We start from the raw sequence: 24,270 nt of genomic DNA on the forward strand, positions 1-24,270 counted from the left end.
AGGCTCCACCTCTTCACGAAATGAACTTTCACTCACCCGGTACAACATGGGTCATAGCCACGTCCCCAGGCAGACCTTCTACTCCCTTCAGGATATTCTCCCATTGCTCCTCAAGCCTTTCCTTTTGAACATGTTTATCCCAGCCGTAATTCTACATTCAGATTTCTGATCCTTTGATTAGACACCAGATTGTTCACTCATTCTCTCAATAAATGGCTATGACTGCCCAGAGTGATTTGTTTTATGAGTGAATGAGTCAGTGACTGAACATGTGATTGAATCAACAAGAAGGAGGTTTAGCTCCTACAGTCTAGAGTGCTGTGTTAGAGAAGCTGCTACTCAGCGCTGCCATGCCTCCAGCGTTAAATGAAAACCCCAAATGCTCTGAGCTTAACTGAAAGGCTGCTGCACAGCCTGGAGGCAGCTGGTTTGTACTCTTGCCAGAGGCCCTGAAAGTGCTCTTTCTTGCCATCTCAGGAACTTCTTCCTTGCTCAGCCAAACCTATTTCCCCAAGCCTGAAGACAGGGAGGGATGTTTTTTCCTCATATGTGATGGAAGCAGGGGGCTGTCTTCACTAATCCTAATCCTAAGGCTGAGACTGACTCTAGGAACATCAGCTGCATGGCTTTCTGGGACCAGGGGTGCAACAGTCATTCATGTTGAAGGGTCATTTGGAAGCCAACTGTTTTTAGAAAACCACAGAATGGCAGTTTTGTTTTAGTGTTTTGATTCTAGCATCAAGCAATCTGCTTATTTTTCCAAAATTACTTAACATGGGAAATGTAAACACTTTCTAATAACACTTTCTCAAATAATCTTATTAAATGTCACACATGTAACCATGGCACGTGGCCTACCCCACTGTTCTGGTCTGGGTCCGGCAGGAAACAGACTCCAGCACAGAGGGCTCAAGGAGGAGACTTCAACAAAGAGACTACAGAGGAGAGGTAGGCAGGGTTAATGAAACAAGTAAGACATGTGGAGGCATCTAGAAAGTGGCAACAGTGGGCATTTGCAGAAGGAGACATGACTGAGTCTCAGTGCCAGTGGGAGCCATGGTGGGGCCCTGCTGAAGAGTTATGGTGACAGAGAGAAGTTCCTACTGCCCCAAAGCAAGAAGGGAATGGGGAGAAAATTCTCTAACGTTTTCCTCCTCCCAGCCTCCTACCTTCTACAGGGCCTCCGTTTGGCCTTGCACCCAACCAGCAGTCAGCCAGCAAGGGAAGCCCAGGAATGCAGTGCAGGGAGGGCAGCTTCTGACACAGGCTCCCCTCCCAAAGAATGGCAGCGGGGAGGAGGGAGCAGAGAATAACCACTGCACCTACCCAATCCCACCCTGCCTTGGAGTAAAGCCTTAGCTGACAAGAGTCTTAAAAATGCATTAAAGGAAAAGTTTTCCAAGAAAACTTCTAGAGATAGAGCCAGGAGGAGAAAGAAGCTCCAAGCTCATGGCCCATGAAGCAAACACACAAACACCAATTTCAAAACCGAACAGAGAGACAGCAATTTCACTTTTATCCTAACTGCATGCTGGCACCAGCCTCAGTGCACTCTGCAAATCTCTTCAAGTAAGTGAAACATCAGGTAGGGAGAATAACAGATTCTCAGAGTTGGCCACAGCCTCCTGCAGGTTCAAATTAAGATCCCAGGGATATTGGCTTAACCCAAAGATCAAGTCAAACACTACATTTCAATTTTCACAACCCGTTGGTTCCCAAATTCCGTGATTGGAAAACAAAAGACTTCGGCTGCATACGACTGGCGGCTTGGCTTCAGATTATAGTTCTCAATTGCTTTGCTCCTGGGGAACTCAGTGGTCTCCCCTTCAATACCTCATTCTCCAGGCAACATTGCCAGAGCCAGTCCCTTCTCTGCCTCCAAATACATGAGCATGCACACACACTCCTTCCAGGTGCGTGGTCTGCCTCCTGTACAGTACGCAAAATTAGAACCTAGCAAAACAACCATTTTGTTGAAAAAATGCAGAAAATATTTTGCACTCCACCAGACTATGCATAAGAAAGTCAGAGAAAAAGAAGAAGAGTAGAGTGGAAGGTGCAGTAAAGGGCAGGAAGAAGAGCAGAAGAAAGATGAGAATGGAGAGAAGAGAAGATGGGAGTGAGTAAGGTAGGGGGAGAAGAAAGAAACAGCTAACAAGAGACAGAATATAATTTTCATCATTCATTCACTCCTTCCACAAATTTTTATTAAATTCATCCCAGGGACCAAGAATATTCAGAGCCTTCCCCACCTCTATGCTATGTCTCACCCTGTAATCCCATAACCCTATACCCCTGTAGGTCTAACTGACTCGGTGCCTTTTATGATGTCCTCTTCCAATGAGGACGCAAATCTTAATGTTTACCCTCTCCAGTCTCAGGGTTGAGGTGTCCCCTGATTACACCTGGACTATATTTTACCTAAGCAAAGATACTACAGGGAGACAGGGACCCCCACCCCCCACCCCACCAAGTATGGATTTGCCCCAAATCTTGCCCTTCACAGTTCTGACAGGCAGTTGCATTCAGTTGGTTCCCAAATTCCATGGATGGAAAACAAAAGACGTTGGCAACAGTCTGTTTCCCATCGATGCCCCTCCTCTGGCCTATATTCTCCCACCTTTGCAATGTCTTCATTTTTCTTCTACCCTTTCTGCTCTGCTGACTGTTGCAAGAAGTGGTTCCCTAAGTAAAGACTGAGCTCAGAGGAATGTGGTGAAAGAAGGGACAAAGGGAAGGAAGGGACAAAGGTAGAGAGAGAGTAAAATGTATAAGCCTGGCTAGAGGACCAGCCAATGGAGGACTATCTCAGTTTCATTCCCTGCACTGACAGTTGGGCAAAATAAGGACCATAGAGAGCCACAGGTTAATGAATGATGGAATGCTGGAGCTGGAGAAGATTGCATGGTCTGCTAAGCAGTAGGCATTGATAGATCAGGCCTTTGAATCTTAGCCAGGATTGATATCTTATAGGGAGTACAGTCTCTTGGGTATTGAGATCTGAGACCTGTGCCAATTCTACCGGGGAGATACATGGTCAGCTGGTCTGTAGTCTCAAAAAATCAAGCCTGAGTCAAGAAGGCAAAATCATCTACACAAATTGGATGTTCCCAGGGCAGCATGCCCTATAGGATCATGATTCTGAATGTGCAAAACACATTCTGTGTGAGTTCTCTCAGAAAATATGTCAAATTATATTGGAGAGGAGCTATGACAAAGCTTTTCTTTCTTCCCTAGTTAAATAAACACAAGTCTTAAAAAAGGGAGGCTAGTTATGGGTTTTTCAACCTTGGAACTGTTGGTATTTGGAGCTGGATAATCCTTTGTTGGTATTCAGCGGGTAGCAGGGAGAGCTGTTCTGTGCATTGTAGGATGTTTACCAGCATCCCTGGCCTCTATCCCTAGATGTCAGTGACAGCTCCCTTCTAGTATAACAATCAAAAACGTCCCCAGACTTTGCCAAATGTCCCTAGGGGGCAAAACCCTCTACCACTCTGGGGTTAGAACCATTGCTTTAGAGGATCATAGACTATTAACACGTCATCTGAGTCCAGAACCCTGTTCACAATTAAAAACGCCAAGTCAGGCTGGCCTTGGCTCACGCATCTGTACCAGCCAGATTCAGGCTGTGAACTCAGGTCCCGAAAGCCCAGCTCATTGCACCAGAGAATTCTTATTTCAGGACTTGATGTATGACCCTGGCTATACTGTTTGCTCTTTGGTTTCTCTGTGTGATGTAGCTGCCCCATTCCTTGCCTCCTGGGGCTAAACCTGACAGCACCCCCACAGCGTTAGAGTGAGTACTTTACAGAATTCCTCAAGAGGATGTTGCTTTTGGATGGGAAGAAAGGACCACAACTGCCCCTGTGCCTTGCTCTGTGATGGGAGGTTGGAAGGCCATATATTTCTCTTTCTTTTTAAAAGGTCAACCTTCCCTACCCCCATGGAGCTGCTGCCAGAGTGGAGATAACATGAAGTATCGCGCTTGGAATTATTTAAGCTTTATGATTCACAGGCATTTAGATTATTTAACTACTGATTATGATTATTTAAGCTGAAAGATTACACTGCTCTAGCTCAGAAAATGTTTGTATTTCCATTAAAAACCGCCAGGCTGAGGGCCTTTTTGACTGACATTTTTCACTATTAAAACTATACAGTGCATGTTTTTGGAGAGAAGACAGTGTGTCCCTTATTTTGTTTTAAGATAAGGAAGCCGACTTCAAAGGTCTCCTCCAGCTAACTCTCTTCCTGCCCCGCCCCCTACCATCACCTCAGCCTGTTACCCCGATCCCCTGACCCCCAAGCAAGTTGGAGAAACCACCTATCAGCCCACTGCCTTCAATTATTTAATCAATACTGGTTCTTCCATTTGCAGACTTAAAATTCGTACAATGGCACCCCACCTTCTTCACTCTGACACTGTGTACTCGGTGTCAAAGATTACAGACTATGACGCCGAACAGACTTGTATTTGAGTCCCAGGTGCCTGTGCCTCAGTTTCTGCATCTACATAGTGGGGATAAAAATACTCTCTGTCTCCCAGAGGGGGCAGCCTCTGAGGTGAAGTACTTAACCCCTGACCAACATGTAAAAAGCATTCAGCAAATGTTTACTGGTAATATTAATCCCACCACCCAAAGTCACCATGCACTGAAGAGTATGTGTGCCTGGGCTAGCTTAATTTTCCAAAGGCATTTTTATTATACATTCCTTAAGGCAGGGAGAGTGAAGGGCCCTTGATTCTACCCTACATGAAATTTAATAACTGATTTTCCCTATCATGATTTGTGAAACACATCTCTGCTTGACACAAACAAACTTTTTACATCTAAAACGTTTTGTTAAAAACAAATGCATTATACAAAAATACAGACAAATTTTGTGGTCCTATTAGAGAGGGTAGTGTACTAATAAACCAAGAGGTCATTTTTGTTTTTGGAAAAAGTTTCTGATTTCAAATAGCATTCCTCAGTGGAATAAAAAAAAGAAAGATTCCAGTATCAGCTAACTATTTTCCATGTTTCAGTCCATTTATTTAGTGGAATTATGAACAGAAGTCCACATGGGAAGGAACTGTGAGTATCACCCTGCTGCCTCCTCCCTGGCCATGGGAATTCCCTCTATAGCACCCAGAACAAGTAATTTTCCTCCTTCACATGATTTGCTGACAAACTTCAAGAGCTACCTCAAAAGGCTTACAGAGCTCCTACTATTACAAAGTTCCACAGAGCACTGAAGGAAGGTCTTCCCCTCTTAAATTTTAGACCCCAGCTCTCGCACAATCTTCTGAGGTAGCATAAATCAATCCACTTCTTTTCTTACATGTCAGCTTTCTAATAGTTGATGGAAGCATCTGCCTTTTTGCCCTCTCTAGAGCAAATGCCCATCACCCATCAACTATCCCAAGCATGGTGAGATTTTCAGTTATCCCTCAACCTATTTACTCACCACGTGACTTGCCCATAGTTTACCAACCCTGGTACCCAGAAATGAACTCAATCTACTCAATATACATGCATATGAGTAAATGACTCTTAGAATTACTGTCTCTAAAAGTGTAGTTTGCAGAGTTGCTTCTTTTTTTTAATTTCAAAGTGTTGGTTTTGGAATTCTTTTTTAAATATTTTTTATCGCTATTCAGTTAACATTTGTCCTCATCCCCCCTCCTCACTGCTCTCCCCTACCCCACCCAACCCCTTCTCCAAAAGATAATCCCCACACCATTGCTTTTGTCTGTGCATCCTTTGTGCATGTTCTCCTTCTTTCCCCTGTTATTCCGCTCCCCCCATCCCCTCTAGTCACTGTCTGTTTGTTCTTTATTTTCAAGCCTCTAGTTCTTTTTGCTCTTTTTTTTGTTGTTGTTGATTAGGTTTGAATTATAGGTGAGATCATATGGTATTTGTCTTTCACTGCCTGGCTTATTCCACTTAGCATAATAGTTTCTAGTTCCCTCCATGCTGTCATGAAGGGTAGGAGCTCCTTCTTTCTTTCTGCTGCATAGAATTCCATTGTGTAAATGTATCATAAGTTTTTGATTCACTCATTTACTGATGGGCACTGAGGCTGTTTCCAGCAAAGTTGCCTTTAAAAACTCAGTGAAATATTTTTTCATACTTTATTTCAGCAAAGACTGCTAACTTCTCCAATACCCATTTTCTCCTGCCCTTCCTTGGTGCTGGGTTCACTGAATGTCACCTGGACATAGAGCCACCCAGCTAAATGTTGCATCTCCCTGCTTGAATTGTACCTAAGTGTAACTTTGTAACTTAAATGGTGGCCAGTGAGTCTCTTCCCCTGCCCTGGTTTTGTACCTACTTAGAATGTAAGCTACAGGAATAAAGGGATTTTATCCTTTCTGTTCACTTAGTGCTTAGATCAGTGCTTAAAGGCATAGAACTGTCCTTTCATGTAGTGGATGCTCAACAACTATTTAATAAATGAACTGTTAAATGATTCAGATGTCAATGGATGGTATATGCACCTTAAAAGACAGAGAGGTTCCTTTCTCCTTTCTGCAGGCTGGAATGCAGATAGGACAACTGAAGCCAAAGCAAAGCCTCAAGAGAGGAGTGTGGGTTCCTGATGACTAAATAGCTACGTGTATAAGCTTCTGGAATGTAGGTTTTTCTGTTCTTTGCATTTGAAGCTAGTCAGACTATTCCACTATTCTAAAGTTGGGGGTTTTATGTAGTAAAGTTTTACTCACCCACTGTAAGCATTGTGTACTGTAAGCTTTTTTTCTCTCACTAAAAGCTCTAAGCTGCCAACTTCAGGGTTACAAGAAAGAAACAAAAATCATGAGTGGTAGCAACTGTATTCATATGACTGACTGCAGCTTAAACCACAACTGATGTTGAATAAGCAGTTCATCGTGACAGGTACTCCCTCTCTCTCTGCCACCTGTCCTCAATCACCGCAGGTAACTCAGAAAGCAGCAGCCAGCTTCAGCGGGGTTCTAGCTGACTCAGTTTATTTTTGGAACTGAGCAGGTGGTACATAGTAACAGGCAGAATGGAATATGCTAGGACACAATGCTGCAACATTTAATATTTTTAATTGGGCATGTGAAAGTTTTTCTAAAAAACTATTGGTTAGAGAAAAAATTGCATCATAGCCAAAAAAATTGTTGAAAGCATAGGCTGATTAGAATTTAAGACAGAATCAGTGCATACTAACTGTACTGGGTATACCTAACATATATTAACATGTAACACACACATGCACACATATATATAGTTTTACTACCTAAAATAATTTTATCATAAATGTCTAAGTTCATTCAGTCCCCATAACATCTCTGTAAGTTGGTGGATCCCTTTAGCAACTGAGTGTATCAATTTTAAGTAATGGTTGCCTTCAAAATTCCTCTCCCAGGCTCCATTTATCCTGTCTAAATTGCCAGGCACTTAGAATTCCTCCTTGAAGAAATGTGATTTGTCTTCTCTCATGTTGGCATGAAGTAAAGAATAAATTAATTATATCATTTTTCTGCACCCTGCCTCTCCTTTGAAGGGTACTTACCTAAGGAGTGGGTCTCTTAAAAAGGATCCTAGATCAAAGAGGCTAACAGGATAATGCTTTGGAATAAGCTGCTGCCTTACCTCACTATAAACTTCTTAAAATAGCTCAATGTATACAAAGGCTTTTGAGGCTATCTGGAGAAGATGTCTAGTATGCAATAATACCCAGTAAATTAAGATTTTACACCATCATCAGATGAATTAAAAATGTAAAGATCCCCTTAAAATCTTTACATAACATAAACATAAGCAATCACAAAAAAAATCTAAAATATATACTTGGAATTATGTAACTATTAACCATCTCTAAAAACTCTTATTCATTCAGTATTTAATGCTAAATGGAACATATCAGTTAGCCTGCCTGTCTGCCTATTAAATTACTATGTAAGTTCAAATTGTCTGAGCAAATGCACACAGATTTTAAGTACTATATCTCATGTCCTTCAGTTCCTTTTAGCCACAGATATCAAATTCACCTGCCAGAAATTAAATAATTGAGCATTGGTTACTGGAATGTAAGCTTGTTAACCAGCATTAATAAAACCAAACATAAAGAATGACGTTTTTAATATTATTTTAATAAAATCTCTTTCAAATAGGAGCAAATGTAACAAAAATGAACCACTATGAAATGTTTTTACATGAGGTTTTAGATACTTTTAGATATTTTAAGAAGAATAATCTTATACACAAGGGAAAACAAATATAATGTTCTTCTATGAAAACACATGGTTGGAAAATGTTAGTTCCTTCCAGTGGGAATAATGACTGACAGTTAGAACACAAACCAGTGAAGCTCAAACTGAAAAAGAGGTGTTAGGGGAGGAATCCTACATGAAATACAGTCAAGGCTGTCCTCTGTCTTCAGTTCCTAAAAGTGTTCTTAGACCATAGGAGGGTACATTGCATTTTCTAAGACTCTTCCTACCCCAAATAACCATGAGAATCCTTACCTTTGGAAAGAGCTTTCTAAGTAGGATCCCAAAGTTCTTTGGTTACACAAGAAGCTACTTTATTCATCTATCTACTAATTTCTTTTCTTGTTTATTTGTCCATTCATTTCCTTCTCTCATGGTATGAAAATGCAAACTGGATAAAGTCAGGAAATTTTCTGTTTGTTCACCTAGATTAGTACCTGCAACATGGTAGGAGCTCAATGAATACTTACGAATTTTTTAACTTAATTTGTCCTTTTATTCCTCAAACATTTATTCGATGCCTACAACATAACAAGTTCTAGATATTAATATTAAAAAGAAATTCCACTGTAAATAAAACTAACTCATAAGAAATCTTTTTTGTTTATTAAAAAATTTTTTAGAGAGAGGGGAAGGGAGGAAGAAAGGGGAAGGGAGGAAGAAAGAGGGAGAGAAAGGTCAATTGGTTGTCTCTCGTGCACACCCTGACCAGGAACCAAACTGGTGACCTTTCTCATTGCAGGATGATGTCCAAACAATTGAGCCACACTGTTCAGGGTGAGAAATTGTTATATTAGAGGAATGAAATAATATTTTCTTGCTTTAATTCAGTCTAAATTTTAAACTAAAAGGATAGTACCCTTCTCCTTCAAAGAAGAGTGGCAGAGGAAAATGTACACTACTATGGCACATGTCCCCAAATGACTTAACATAAAACTCCAGTTAAAAATGAAACAGCTGGGTGTGGGTGTAGCCATCAAAAGGTAGCATGAGGGGTCTTTGTAATGATGGAACAGTGTTGTATCTTGACTATGATGGTGGTTAAACAAATCTATGCATGTGTTGAAATCAATACTGCTAAGTACACACACACACACACTCACACAAAAATGAGTGTGTGTGAAACTGGATAAATATGACTTAAATTGATGAACTGTATCAATATCAATTTCCTGGTATGATACTGTGCTATAACTATGCAAAAGGTGACCACTGACAGAAATGAGTGAAACATACAAGAGGCCTCTCTGTACTGTTTCTTGTAACTCCATATCAATCTATAATTATTTAAAAATAGTTAACAAAATTAAATAGCAGGATGCTTATCAAAACATTTTTATATTAGTAAAACATTGGCACAAAGATAAATGTCCAGTAAAGGAGTGAATCTATATGACAATATATTGAGTAATTACAAATAATACAATTCTATGTTTAGGACATGGAGAGTATTCCCCCTTCGGTAAACAGAAGAAACAGGATTTACACAATATAAAAACAATTTAATTTTGTTTAAAAAGTAAAGAGAAGTTGTAAAGGTATACACCAAATGCCATCAGTGTCTACCTTTATTTTGCTTCTTTGTGTTCTCTTTTTTTTCCCTAAAATAAACACTATTACTCAAACATCTAATAGGCTTTCTGTCCTTTGGATGGGGTTCAGGTAAATTCTTTGTAGCTCTGGAACAATAACCAAGACAAGTGGTAAGATTACATGGAAAGCCATTTTAGTTTCATACAGGGATGAATGAGCTACCTGCAAGAGTCATGGAATATGAACATCACCTTATGAACCAGGACTTCCAATGTGAATGGTGTCCACCAGGACCTGGTGAATTCTTTGTTAGTAATGATGTGGATAGGAGTGTGGCTGGTGCAGATTGGGATGTTGGACCCAGGTGCTTTTCAGGCCCAAGTTCTTTTTAGAACTTTTAGAGATCTAAAACTCTGAACCATTTGATTTTGCATTGAATTTAACAGGCACCACCTTTCATTTCAACAGCACCTTGTACATTTCAAAGTACTTTCACATATGCTGGTTTATATTAATTTCAGTTTATTACTTTTTAAAAAAAAATCCCCTAGAACAATTCTACAGAGTAGGCCAGACAAGTATTATCACCTCCATATTACTGAAGAGAAAACAGAGGCAACCAGACAGTGATCTTTTATGGGTGAACGGTGAGGTCACAACTCCGAGCTCTTGCATTATGGCCCAGCCTCTTCCCTCAAACACCACACAGCTCCCCCTTCCCACAAGGGACTAGAAACTGGTTAGACTTGGCTGAAAGTTGCTTGCATGTTGCCTGCCACAGGAAAGAAAATCAACAGTGCTTGGCACAGAGTGATAGTAAGTGCTGACAATGATATACCCATCTGCTTATTCCCACATACTCATGTGGACTGGGTTAACGTCAAGTATGTTGATCTAAACATCAAGATCCAATATGTTCATCTAAAAATCAAGATCAATCAAACCAGTTGCATGATTTGAACAGCACAAGAGGTTGATGAATCTATTTAGTGTTCTCAGTCAATACAATTGCTCTATATCTCTGTCCCCATAGTCCCTGGGAAAAGCCCATAAGTGGAGCTTCTGGGCCAATTAAATAATAAATGGGGTCCATATTGGGCTTAATGAAGTGGGGCTTTGTTACTATTACCAAAGGAATTAACAGAGGAATTTTGTATTTATTTTGTACTGGTAGCAGATTAAGCACTTCAACAATAATGTGACAATTCATCAAAAGTCTTAGGTGCTATATAAAATCATGAAATTAAGTGGGAAAACATACACTCAGAAAAGGTTTATTTGTTTTAGAAAATAAATTCAAATTTTAGACAAATGATACTCTTTACAAAGTACACTAAACAAATGACATAGTTTCATTGGCTGATAAGTGCCATTCATACACATACACTATTTTGCACATGCCAAGCTCTCCTCAGAACGGCCCCAGGGAAGTCATCACAGGAGGTAACTGGAGGGTAGGCAGCCATAAAGGCATTTCCCTCAAGTCAGCCAGCCCCCAAGTAGAAGTAGCAGGATTTCAACCCGGGTCTGATGACTCCCAAACCAGCATGCTTCACCATTACTTGTTCTCTTATAACATGAAAAGAATATGCTCTTTTTATAAAAAGGAAGAAATGAAAGTTTCCTTAAAATGGCATAATAAATCACTCCAGGAAATAAATAGTTTAGTTGGAAACTAAATTGGAGAACGACGACATTGGAGAACAATGAGAGAAACTATGCTGAACATGACATGTAACAACACACAAAGAGGCAGGCGTGGAGTAGGTGAGTGGAAAAGGACAAAGGCTGATGAGTTCAATATGCTGGTACTATGAATAGATTATTAATTAAGGTGATAATGTCAAACATGCTTGAAATATTTTGCTTTTTATCTACATAAAACCCAGTCTGCACATTCAACCTACTCACTTATTCAACAAACAATTACCGAGCACCTACCATATGTCGGACACTGTTCTAGGCAATATGATTGCCACATTGACTCAAAGAACAAAAGTTCCAGACTTGGTAGCATTCACATGAGCTTCTTGAGAAAATGAGGTAGTAGAAAGGGAGCTTAAGACAGATTTTGGTTTTTGTAATCCTGGCCAGATGGCCTTAAGCAAATTACTTGAAATCTTTCTGAATATAAGTTCCTTGACCTCTAAACTGAGGATAAAAATATCTGATTTTATTATATCATCTTTTATTAGGAAAAAATTAATTTGAGTTTATATGTGAAAAATACTTACTCTTTAGTCTTAGAGAAACTGAGGTAGTTGACACGGAATAAAAATTTTATTCTCATTATTAAATCTTTCAAACTATTTCATTCCATATTTTCCATGATCTAAGTCTGTGGGTTTAATGTTAACCATGTGTAAGACTTGTAGGGTCAAGACAAGGTCATTCTTCTATACCTAGTCACCAATTTCAGAATCTATGTTGTAGGCTTAACATGCCACAATTATGTATGTTTCCCCTTATTTTGGAAGGAAGTTGGATTGAAATTGTATCTTAGTGATTATTTCATTTTACATCTTATAGAGAGAGATGTTGCTTCTTATCTACTTCTTCAGAAACAGATTGACAGCAATTATTTCTAAAATCTTTGAGTAATTTTCTTTGTTATGTTCTTTCATAATGATACTATTTCATTGTGAGAGCAAAATAAGACCTACATGGACATGGCTGTGTCATACATAGGCCCATAAGAATGCCCACTGACCATCATGTGGCCATACTTTATTGATTAAATCAAAGAAAAGTAATTGGTTCCAGTCTCTCCCACTACCTAACCTTCCCCAGGAAAGGGTGAGGTACCCAGGATTTCTAAGCCTGTTTACATCATGATGCTCAGCAAGTCAGAGTCTTGCTTTCTAAACAAAGGTGCCAACCTTGAGACTCCATGAAAGCCAACACAAACCAGGCATTGTACACAAGTGAAAAGAATATAATTAGCAAAGTTAGAGTCACAATTAGGAAAGACCTCCTTGGAAAAGTTTCCACTCAGCTGTGAACAGTGCTCAAATTACCATTGTGCTTAATGAGGCCCCTGAGTTCAGATCTTTGTGACAGACCTAAGAATGCCAGCACCATCCACAAAACACAGACACACAAAATCTGATGCTCTAATCTACTTTTTGAATAACAGATGTGAAAAATGTGCAGATTGGAAAATGGAAGCTACAATTTAAAACTGGTAACGTGTAGTCCCAGAAATGACTAGTCAAGTGTTAGCTAAATGATTCTTCCTCTAAGTTCTTCCTTCGCCTTCTCTAGCCTTTGCTTCCCCATCCCCAAAAAGATATTAGAAAAGAGAAACTCAAAAACAAAAACGGGTACTCACTTCATCTCCAGGATCTCCTCTAGCTGTTTTCTCCTTTCTATTCGGAGGTTGGCCAAATGAGCCTCCTTTTCAGCCAGGGATTGCTGCGTGGAGGCGAGACGTGCCTTGGTGGCATCCAATTCCTGCCTGGTCTTGTCCAATGCATTCATCAGTTCCTCTATCTGAAAGGCACATGGAACATGCTGTGTTATTTCTCCTCAGTTCAAGTGCGAGGCATTGCTCACTAGCCTGTGTTCTGAAATACAAAGAAATAAGAGCCATCCTTGAACTGGGTATCGTGAAGTCCATTTTTTATTTGGTCCCTGGTTAAAAAATAAATGTCTCAAACACAAGAAATGTCCAAGCTTCTCCAAGATCCTTATTCCATTGCATTGTCAAATAACCTTCAGAGAAACTATTTGATATATTTATTAGAAGTGGAGGGTGAGTGACTTGACCCAGTTTCAATTGTGGCAAAAATCTAAGACATTGCCTCACAGTTGGTGGAAGGCAACATTCAAAATGCGCTTGGCCCAGGACAATGTGCATTTGTGTGTAGGCCCCAGAGTATACTGAAAGGAAGTTAATCTACGTGTTTCAGATTTATTCATGTTTTAACCTATCAAAACCTTGTTTGGCAAAAGTGATTTGATGTCCAAGGGGTCTCAGGAGTCCCCGTTCACCTCACCTCCCAGCCTCACAGTCCGGAAGCAGGATTTGGCCAAAGGTAAACAAAATTCCAGCCACAAAAGGTTCAAGTTTGGTTTGCCCCTGAAGTCTGAGAGGGTTCTAAACTTGAAATAAATGACATGTAACTTTTATAGGGTGCTAATACACCATAGAAATAAGCCAGACTATCAAATATCCAGAGTTTTCAGCCAGGTCCCCAAAAATTGGACCAAGAAGCCCCAAGGCAAGGCCTTATCCTCCCTAAACCACCAGGGGCTTTTAAAAACCAATGTGCAACAAAGAGGGCTGGTGTTTACAGTCCTGTTCCAGAGACTTCTGTGGAGCAAGCTGGTGGCATACCACCCCCTGCACAGATGCAGCTGCATCCACCCTGCTGATTTAAAACTAGGGAAGTTCCAGGAAGTTTCTAGATTCCAGAGTTGATGTTTGGGTTTCTAAGCTACCCTTTTCAGCTAAACTTGGCAGAATGGGATCATCCATCACTACAGGCAAAGGAACACACTTCAGAATGTGTCAGTGACACGTTAAGTTCCAATTCATAAAGACTCTCTACACCATTTCTGTAGCTTTTCATGGGATTTATTCAGGATAAGCCTCATAGTTCACATCCAAGGTAAATTACAGGCTTTTAAGATTCATAAAACCTTCCCTTTTGCCCTGATAAAAAAAGGAAACCTGATGATCCATGTAGTGTAACTCCAAGCCAAAACCAAAAACAGTTTTAAGAGCAAGGAATATAAAGACTAATCTATTAAAGGCACAGAACCACACCTGTTTAATTGGAGAACAAATAGCATTGTTCTTTAACTTTAAAAATATACAGAAGGTCTTTTGCCCATTTTTAATTGGATTTTTTGTCTTCCTGGAGTGGAGTTGTAAAAGTTCTTTATATATCTTGGAGACCAAACCCTTGTCTGAGGTATCATTGGCAAATATGTTTTCCCATATAGTTGGCTCTCTTTTCATTTTAATGCTGTTTTCCTTAGCCGTGCCGAAACTTTTTATTTTGATGAGGTCCCACTTGTTTATTTTTTTCCTTTATGTCCCTTCCTTTAGGGGACATAGCTGTGAAGATGTTGCTGAGTGGAATGTCTGAGATTTCCCTGCCAATGTTTTCCTCTAGGACTTTTATGGCGCTATGACTTATATTTCAGTCTTTTATCCACTTTGAATTGACTTGAAAAGACACTTCTCCAAAAAGGACATACGGAGGGCCCAGAGACATATGAAAAGATGCTCAGCATCACTAGCCATCAGAGAGATGCAGATTAAAACCACAATGAGATACCACCTCACACCAGTCAGAATGGCCATCATAAACAAACAAGTGTTGGAGAGGATGCAGAGAAAAGGGAACCCTAGTGCACTGTGGGTAAGAATTCAGACTGGTGTAGCCACTGTGAAAAACAGTATGGAATTTCCTCAGAAAACTAAAAATGAAATTGCTTTTTGACCCAGCAATTTCACTGGTGGGACTATATCCTAAATGCCCTGAAACACCAATCCAAAAAAATCTATGCACCCCAATGTTCATAGCAGCACAACTTACAATAGCCAAGTGCTGGAAGCAACCTAAGTGACCATCAGTAAATGAATGGATCAAAAAACTATGGTAAATTTACACAATGGAATACTACACAGCAGAGAGAAAGCTTATACCCTTTGCAACAACACGGATGGAACTGGAGAGCATTATGCTAAGTGAAACAAGCCAGGAGGTGAGAGACAAATACCATATTATCTCACCTTTAATTAGAATATAATCAACAACAGAAAAAAGCAAACAAAATATAACCAGAGTCATTGAAATTAAGAACAATCTAACAATAGCCAGAGGGGAGTAGGTAGGGGACAGTGGGGAGAAGGGTTTTCAGGAACTCCTATAAATGACACATGAATAAAACCAAGGGGTAGGGTGGAAGCAAGGGAGGGAGGTGGGTTTGGCTGGGGTGGGGGGGAGGAGGGGAGAAAATGAAGACAACTATAATTGAACAACAATAATTGAAAAATAAAATAAAAATATACAGAATGTAAGATACAATCAAACTTGTTAGTTTCTGATATAAATTCATAGAATATCATGAACATCATGAATATGACTAGAAGCCCTGATTCTTCTTCCCTTTTTTCTACTTTTGATTCATTCAAATAGCAGTGTAAAAAGAGATCAGGAGGGCTCCAAATAGTGGCATAGGAAGACTCTAAACTCACCTTCTCCTCCAAATACATTGAATCTACACCTACAAACAGAAATTGTACCTGAAGAAGAACTGATGGCTGACCGAACAGTTTCTGCACAAGAACTGACAGAGAAACCACCCAGAAACCAGTAGGAGAGATCGCGACGTGGTATTATTATGGTATTATAGGAATCCTACACTCAACAAGTCCATTTGAGTTGGGGTGGAACACTGAGGAACATTGTGTAGACACACCAGCCCTGGGACACAACGCAAAAGCAGTCACTTAAAAGGTACCTAGTCTAAATGGGAAGAAAGTCAATTGTCTAACACTAGAGCATCTGCCAGTCTGAATGAGGGGGAGCTCTCTCTGGGGTTGGAGTCTCTAGAGAGCAGCATTTGCTGTGTTCCCCACCATCCTGAGGGCACAGGCAGGAGGTCAATCAAGGAGCTCTAGCCAGCTGGCCAAGGCCATCCTAGAGCACCCTGGGCTCTAGGCCCCAGGTCTCAGGCCCACACCAGCTCTGTCACTTGCCCTGGGACCACATGTGGCTTACACCTGCTGTAGCTATATCTCCTGGCCCATGCCACTTACTCTCAGGACTCTCCATAGTCTTCTTCAACTACAGCTTTCATCTCACCTGCCAAAGCAGCCTAAGGTGAGGCTTACCCCTGGGACACCTTGTGGCTCACAGCTGTCCCAGCTACAGTTTCAGGACCTGGCGCAGCTTTCCCTGGGGCTTCATATGGCCCATGCCCACACCAGCTACAGATCAGCCAGCCTGCCAAAGACAACTGGCACACTCATTCTATAAAGGGGAAGCTCCTACACAAGTCCACACCTTCAAGACCAAGAGAGGTAGATAAAAACACAGAGAAAAAAACAAAATGAGGAGATACAGAAACATGTTCCTAATGAAAGAACAGTACAAAAATCCCAGAAAAATAACTAAATTAAACAGAGGCAAACAATCTACCAGATAATGAAAACACTGTTATAAAGATGCTTAGCTAACTCAAAAGAAGAGTAGATGAACATAGTGAGAATGTAAAAAAAGAGACAGAAAACATAAAAAAAAAACAAATCAGAGCTGCAGAATACAACTAAAATGAAAAATATAATAGAGGGAGTCGACAGAAGATGACATGATACAAGAAGGCCAAATCAACAACCGGAAAGAGTGAAAGCCACGTGATGAGAATAACAAAAAGAAAGAAAGAAAAAGAAATGAGGATACTTTAAGGAAACTCTGAGACAACATCAAGCACACCAACAGTTGCATAATAATGGTCCCCAACAGAGAAGAGAGAAAAGGACAGAGAACTTATTTAAAGAAATAGTGTTTGAAAACTTTCCTAACCCGATGAAAGAAAATGAACATCCAAGTCCAGGAAGCACGGAGTCCCGTATGTGATGAACCCAAAGAGACCCACACCAAGACACATCATAGTGAAAATACCAAAAGTTAAAGATAAAAAAAAAAAGTTTAAAAGCAGCAAAGGAAAACCCATAAGACCCTCAGCTAATTTTTCAGCAAAAAACTTTTCAGAACTAAAGGGATGGCACAATTTATTTAAATATTGAATAATGAAAGGAAAAAAATAAAACCAAAATCTTCTTCCCAGAAAGTCTACCTTTCAGAATTGAAAAAAAAATAGTTTCCCAGATAAGCAAAAGCTAAAGAAGTTCATCACCACTGAATTGGCACTATGAGAAATGTTAAGGAGACTCTTTAAGTGGAAAAGAAAAGGCTGAAACTAAAAATAAGAACATTTAAAAAATCTCACTGATAAAGGCAAACATTTAGTAAAAGTGGTAGATGGACCAATCATAAAGCTACTATTAGTGTTAAAAGACAAAAGTAGTAAGATTATATGTAACTACAATAATAAATTAAAGGATACACATGCAAGTATACAGTGTAAAATATAATTCAAAAAATGTAAACGTGGCAGGGGGTGAGTAAAAGATGTAGTACTTTTAGAGTGCGTTTGATCTTAAGTAACCATCAACTTAAAATAGACTGCCATAAACATAGCTTGTTATATATGAATCTCATGGTAACCACAAACCAAAAACCTATAATAGATATACAAAAAATAAAAGGAAAGGAACGCAAATTATTAAAGAAAGTCATCAATGTACAAAAGAAGGGAGCAAGAGAAAAAGAAAGGAACAGAAAAGAACTACAAAACAATTAATAAAATTGCAAGAACTACTTACCTACTAACAAACATTTTTAAGTGTAAATAGACCAAATGCTCCAATCAATAGGCACACGGTGGCTGAATAGATTTAAACACAAAAAACAAGCCCCACGCATGTGCTGCATACAAGAGGTTCACTTCAGATTGAAGGTAAAGATTTGAAAAAGATACTTCATAAGATTGAAATAAAAAGAAATCTGGATTAGCTCTAAAATATATCAGACTAAACAGATATTAAAACAAAGACGAGAAGAACAGACAGAGACAAACATGGGTATTACATAATAAAAAAGGGGACTGATCTAAAAAGAGGATACAATATTTGTCAAAATCTATGCATCCAATGTAGGAGCACCTAAATATAAAAAAATATATTCACAGACATGAGGGAAAGATTGAAGTATTACAATAATACTACTTCAATCCTCTGCTTACATCAATGGATAGATCTCCCAGACAAAATTCAACAAGAAAATGGTGTTCTTAGATGAATGACACATTCGAGCAAAAGGTCTTAATAGATATTTGCAGAACATTCCACCCCCAAACAGCAGAATAGGCATTTCTTTTCAAGTGCATATTCTTCAGGACAGACCATAATAGGACACAAACTAAACCAATTACTGTGGTATGAAACTAGAAAGTAGGTACAAGGAAAAAAACTAAAAATCATAAACATGGAGAGGCTAAACAACGTGCTACCAAACAATCAATGATTAATAAAGAAATCAAGCAAGCAAGAAAAAAATTTTCTTGTGACAAATGGAAATGTAATGATACAAAATCTATAGGATACAGCAAAAGCAGTTCTAATTCATAGCAATACAGGCCTATCTCAAGAAATAGACAAAAATCTCAAATAAGCAGTCTAACTTTACACTTAAAGGAATAAGAAAAGAAAAAACAAATAAAGCCCAACATGAGTGAAAGAAAATGAACAATAAAGATTAGAGCAGAAATAAATAAAACAGAGACTAAAAATGCATAAAATATTAATGAAACTAATAGCTAGTTCTTCATAAAATAAATAAAATTGATAAAACTTTAGCCAGATTCATCAAGAAAAAAGAGTGTCCAAGTAAGTCAAATCAAAAATGAAGAGAAAGGATGACAACTGATACCACAAAAATGTGAAGAATTATAAGAGAATACTATGAAAAATTATACACCAACAACCTGGAAAACCTAGAAGAAATAGATAAATTTCTATAAAGATATAATCCTCTAAGACTTAATTAGGAAAAAAATGAAAAATCTGAACCAATTATTAATAACCAAATTGAATCGGTAATCAAAAAACTCCCAAAATACAAAATTCAGGACCAGACAACTTCGCAGGTGAATTCTACCAAACATTCATGAAGAATTGACACCTATTCCTCTGAAACTATTCTAAAAAATTGAAAAGGAGAGAAATCTTCCAAACTCAGTCTACAAAGCCAACATTATCCTGATACTGAAGCCAGATAAAGACGCTGCTTTAACGTTTATTAACTGTATAGAACTTTGGGAAAATGTCTGTTTCCTCATCTATAAAAACACTACTCCTCATACAAAGTACTATTAAATACCAGTATTAAATAAGGCAGATGCAATAAAGGTTAAGCTCTGAGTGTAAGGACTGGCAAACATGAAAACACTTAATACCTTTTTAACAGAAGAGACAGCACAGCACAGCAGTTATGAACAAAGTCAGGAGCTCTTCCACTACTCACTAGCTGGGTCAATCTGAGCGAGTTATAAAAACTTTCTGAGCCTCCACCAACTCACTTGTGAAGTGGGGTAAAAAAAAAGAACTTAGTAGAAGTTCTTTATAAAGACTTTTTATAAAGATTTTTATAAAGATTTTTATAAAGATTCGTTTTTTATAAAGATTCAATGGGCTAACATGTGTGATACCCTGAGAACAATGCCTAGTACTTGGTGCCTAGCACCTGGTGTCAGCTCTTTTAATACAGTGCCTGATAAGTGTTCAACCCCTTTTGTGTTTGCTTATTACCGAATTCAAGATTTTGTGCTACCCTAAACCAGGGTAGCACATGCAGACAAACACAAACACATGCAGACACACCCCTGGACTGCCCTACACTGACCCTTCCAGTTACTGAAATCACCCATCTGTCAAGACCATGTCACAGAGCCCTGGCCTCTTCACAGCCTGCAATAATCAAAAGTTCAAGCTCTGAGAGTAGGCAGACCTGGGTCAAACTCTGTCTCCACCAAGAGAATCTCTGGGACCTTAAGCCAATATTAACCCAGCGCTTCCTAAACTTTGTTGCACACTACAATTATCAGAAAGCCTTTTAAAATCCTGATGATGTGGTCACAGCCCTACCAACTAAATCAAAATGCTTGACAGTGGAAGTCAGGGATCAGTATTTTACTAAAGGTAACAGATTATTCCAATGTGATTACAAAATGCAGCCAAGTCTGGGAACCCTAAATGTTAGTGACCTCTCTCAGAGCCTGCAGGTTCTCCCCTCTAAAAACCAGGGAGGAACTACAGGCTATAGCACAGGACTGGCAAACCCATAAATGGAGATAATATACATAAAACCTCCATCCTTCTCTGTAGGACCTCCTGGAAGTGTCCAGCACATAACAGTTAGCACTGTCCCTAGTATAGGCCTCTAGCCAGGCTACCTTCACACAACCCAAGTGCCTTCAGTTCCTACTGTCTGCACCTGTCTTTCTGCCGCCTAATCAAACACCTCTTGCCATTTCTGCACAACTATTTCATGTGTGGGCTAAGCTGCTACAACTGGATTGTAATCCCTAGACAGGCAAGGGCCATGTCTCTGTCCTCCTTGGAAACCCCATCAGCACCTGACACAATGGCAGTGTCCACACTCAGTAAATAGCTGTGGGATGGTGGTAAGGGGAATGCAAAAACCGTCCTTTGGCCCACTTAGTGCAATGATGAATGAAGTATAAGCCTGGACTCGATACTCCCCTACCCTATAATTCAGTGGTCCACTTGCCATCCTCACCAAACATCCTTCAAATTCTTGTTCTCTGTTTGCCTCAAGTACGTACTCTTTTCTTTGAAGACAAGAGGGTTCAGTTACTCAGCTCCTGAATGGATGGAGGACCTACGACCACTGCCTCCCCAGCAACCACCAAGAGGACCCAGAATCCTGCAAATTTCAAGTTGGCAAAACAAAAATGTTCCAGGCCTTGAATTGCAGTAGAAACAAGTAGCTTTCGGTTCTGCTATGCTTTCCACACCATCTCCCCTACCTGGGAGATGTGTGCTCCTTTCTGCCTTCACTCCACCTCAGTGGGTGTTTCCTATGTGCCAGGCACTCTGCCAGACACTAGTGACAGACGTGTCCTCAGAAGCTCTCTGCTTTGCCAGGCAAGCTTAAATCAAACAACTATTTAATCACACTGTGATTTAAAAAAAAAATTATTGAAGTACTGAGTGACTAGCAGGAGTAAAACATGAGCCAATCCTGCCCTAGGTCTCCTGGCCAGCCTCCCTAAAGCAGGCAGTGGGAGAAGCTGCTGTAGATGAGGGTAAGAAACAGGGGCTAGTGTCCCAGGCTTTGAGGGAGGGGGGGGAGGGGTGTGGTCTGGTTCACCAGGAAACTACTGCTTAGAGAATCACAATGATCACGAGTCAATAAATGCTTGTGAGAAGTCCAGCAGGAAAGCAACCCATCTGTGGCAATTTGACACAACATTTGCTTCTTTTAGAAACTGTACTTGAGAAATAATTAAATAAAAAAATTGGAAAAAATGTAATAACAAAGAATAAACTTTCATATAAAACTAAAAAAAAAAAGAAACGCACCTATTGGTAATTTACCAGATAATGTTTTCTAAGGGATAAAAATATTTTATAAAGGTTATTTAATTTCTAAAACACTATCTCCAATGAAAACAGAAGAATTCTCAGAAACTTCAGAAGTCTTCTGTATAACTGGAAATGTTTCATTTAAAATATTTTCCTAGAAATACATAAAGAAATATTTTTTAAATTATGCATTTATTTATTTTTAATATATTTTATTGATTATGCTATTACAATTGTCCCATTTTTTTCTCCCCTTTATTCCCCTCAGCCCTGACACACCCTCCCACAAGCACGCCCCCACCTTAGTGCATGTCCATGGGTTATACACATAAGTTCTTTGGCTTCTCCATTTGCGAAATGGGGGGAGATTCTTAACCTCCAATTTACGCTTCTTATTCCCTGTACCTCTCCCCCCATTCTCCCCTTCCCTCCTCCCTGCTAATAACCCTCCACGTGATCTATATTTCTGTGATTGTGTTCCTGTTCTTGTTGTTTGTTTAGTACACTTTTGGTTTTGGTTTTGTTTTTTTAGGTTCAATTGTTGATAATTGTGAGTTTGTCATTTCAGTGTTTATATTTTTGATCTTCTTTTTCTTAGATAAGTCCCTTTAGCATTTCATATAATAAGGGCTTGGTGATGATGAACTCCTTTAACTTCACTTTATCTGGGAAGCACTTCATCTGCCCTTCCATTCTAAATGAAAGCTTTGCTGGATAGAGCAATCTTGGCTGTAGGTCCTTGCCTTTCACTATTTTGAACACTTCTCTCCAGCCCCTTCTTGCCTGCAAGGTTTCTTTTGAGAAATCAGCTGACAGTCTTATGGAAACTTTTTTTGTAGGTAATTCTCTCCTTTCCTTTTGCTGCTTTTAAGACTCTGTCCTTATTTTTAATCTTGGGTAATGTAATGATGATGTTCCTCCTTAGGTCCACCTTCTTTGGGACTCTCTGAGCTTCCTGGACTTCCTGGAAGTCTATTTCCTTTGCCAGATTAGGGAAGTTCTCCTTCATTATTTTTTCAAGTAAGTTTTCAATTTCTTATTTTTCTTCTCCTTCTTGCACTCCTATGATTCAGATGTTGGAACATCTAAAATTGTCCTAGAGGTTCCTAAGCCTCCCCTCATTTTTTTGAATTGTTTTTTCATTCTGTTCTGGTTGAATGTTTCTTTCTTCCTTCCACTCCAAACTATTGACTTGAGTCCTGGTTTCTTTCCCTTCACTGTTGGTTCCCTCTACATTTTTCTTTATTTCACTTTTCATAGTCTTCACATTTCCCTCCATTTTGCAACCATGCTCAACTATTTTTGTGAGCATCCTGACTACCAGTATTTTGAACTTGGCATTTGATATGTTGGCTATCTCTCCATGACTTAGTTGTATTTTTTTCTGGAGCTTTGATCTGTTCTTTCACTGGGGACATATTTCTTTGTCTTGGTGCACCTGTTATGTTGTAAGGGGAGGAGCCGTAGGTATTTGCCAAGGCTGGGCCACCCACTTAGCTGCATTGTGGCACTGTATGCGGGGAGAAGGGTGTAAGAGGGAACAATGGTGCTTGCTCAGCTGTTGGCCAGCTTTCAGTCACTTCCCCTGCTACCCACAAGCAAATTGGGCCCTTCTGGTGCTAATTCCCGGGTGCGTGGGTTTTTATATTTTCTAGGACCCTGTGGATCTCCCTAATGACTCTCCTGTGAGCCTGGGATTTTTTCTCACTGTCTCAACCTCCACAGGTTTTTTTCAATCAGAGGTTTTGAGGCTTTATTTTTCCTCGCTGGAATCCTGGGTTGCTCAGTCTGTCTCCCTCCCCAGATGCTCCTCCCTGCTCATCGCACACAAGTGTGAAACTGGCTGCTCCACCAGCCTCCACCCTGCCCTCCCTGGTCCTCCAGCAGCCGCCCTGCCGCCTGTCCTCTCCACCTGGCTGCCCGTCTCTGCCCCGCCTACCAGTGCGGATTAATGTTTCTTCTGTAACTCCTTGGTTGTTGAACTTCCATACAGTTCAATTTTCTGGCAGTTTTGGTTGTTTTTTGTTTTTAAATCTGTGTTGTTGTCCTTCTTTTGGTTGTACAAGGGAGCAAAGTATAACTACCTGCGCCTCCACGTTAGCTATGGCAAGACTGGTATTCTAACCCTATATCTACGAAGCTAAGATTGCGTTTGCAAACATAATGGCTTAGTATTACATATTTAAAACACAATATCTAAAGGTTTCTTTAAGCTACATACCTAGTTAATCTCACCAGTTTTTAGAAAAGCAAACCTTTAAATAACCATGTGTCATTTCTGATTTTACTAGTCATTCTATGTGGAAGATCATAAAAAATCTTTTAT

At 39.7% G+C, this 24,270-nt stretch overlaps 1 protein-coding gene across 1 annotated transcript in view; it reads right to left on the minus strand.

Moving 5' to 3' along the window:
- ERC2 (ELKS/RAB6-interacting/CAST family member 2) overlaps positions 1-24,270 on the minus strand; it is a 669,672-nt gene that overhangs the window by 367,504 nt on the left and 277,898 nt on the right. Inside the window, exon 10 of the mRNA XM_037041287.1 lies at positions 13,089-13,249. Coding sequence (XP_036897182.1) covers positions 13,089-13,249 — 161 coding nt within the window. The remainder of the gene's footprint in view (positions 1-13,088; positions 13,250-24,270) is intronic.

The sequence above is a fragment of the Sturnira hondurensis genome, unplaced genomic scaffold, assembly GCF_014824575.4.
Source record: "Sturnira hondurensis isolate 20B ecotype Veracruz unplaced genomic scaffold, ASM1482457v3 Scaffold0002840, whole genome shotgun sequence".
NCBI lineage: Eukaryota > Metazoa > Chordata > Mammalia > Chiroptera > Phyllostomidae > Sturnira > Sturnira hondurensis.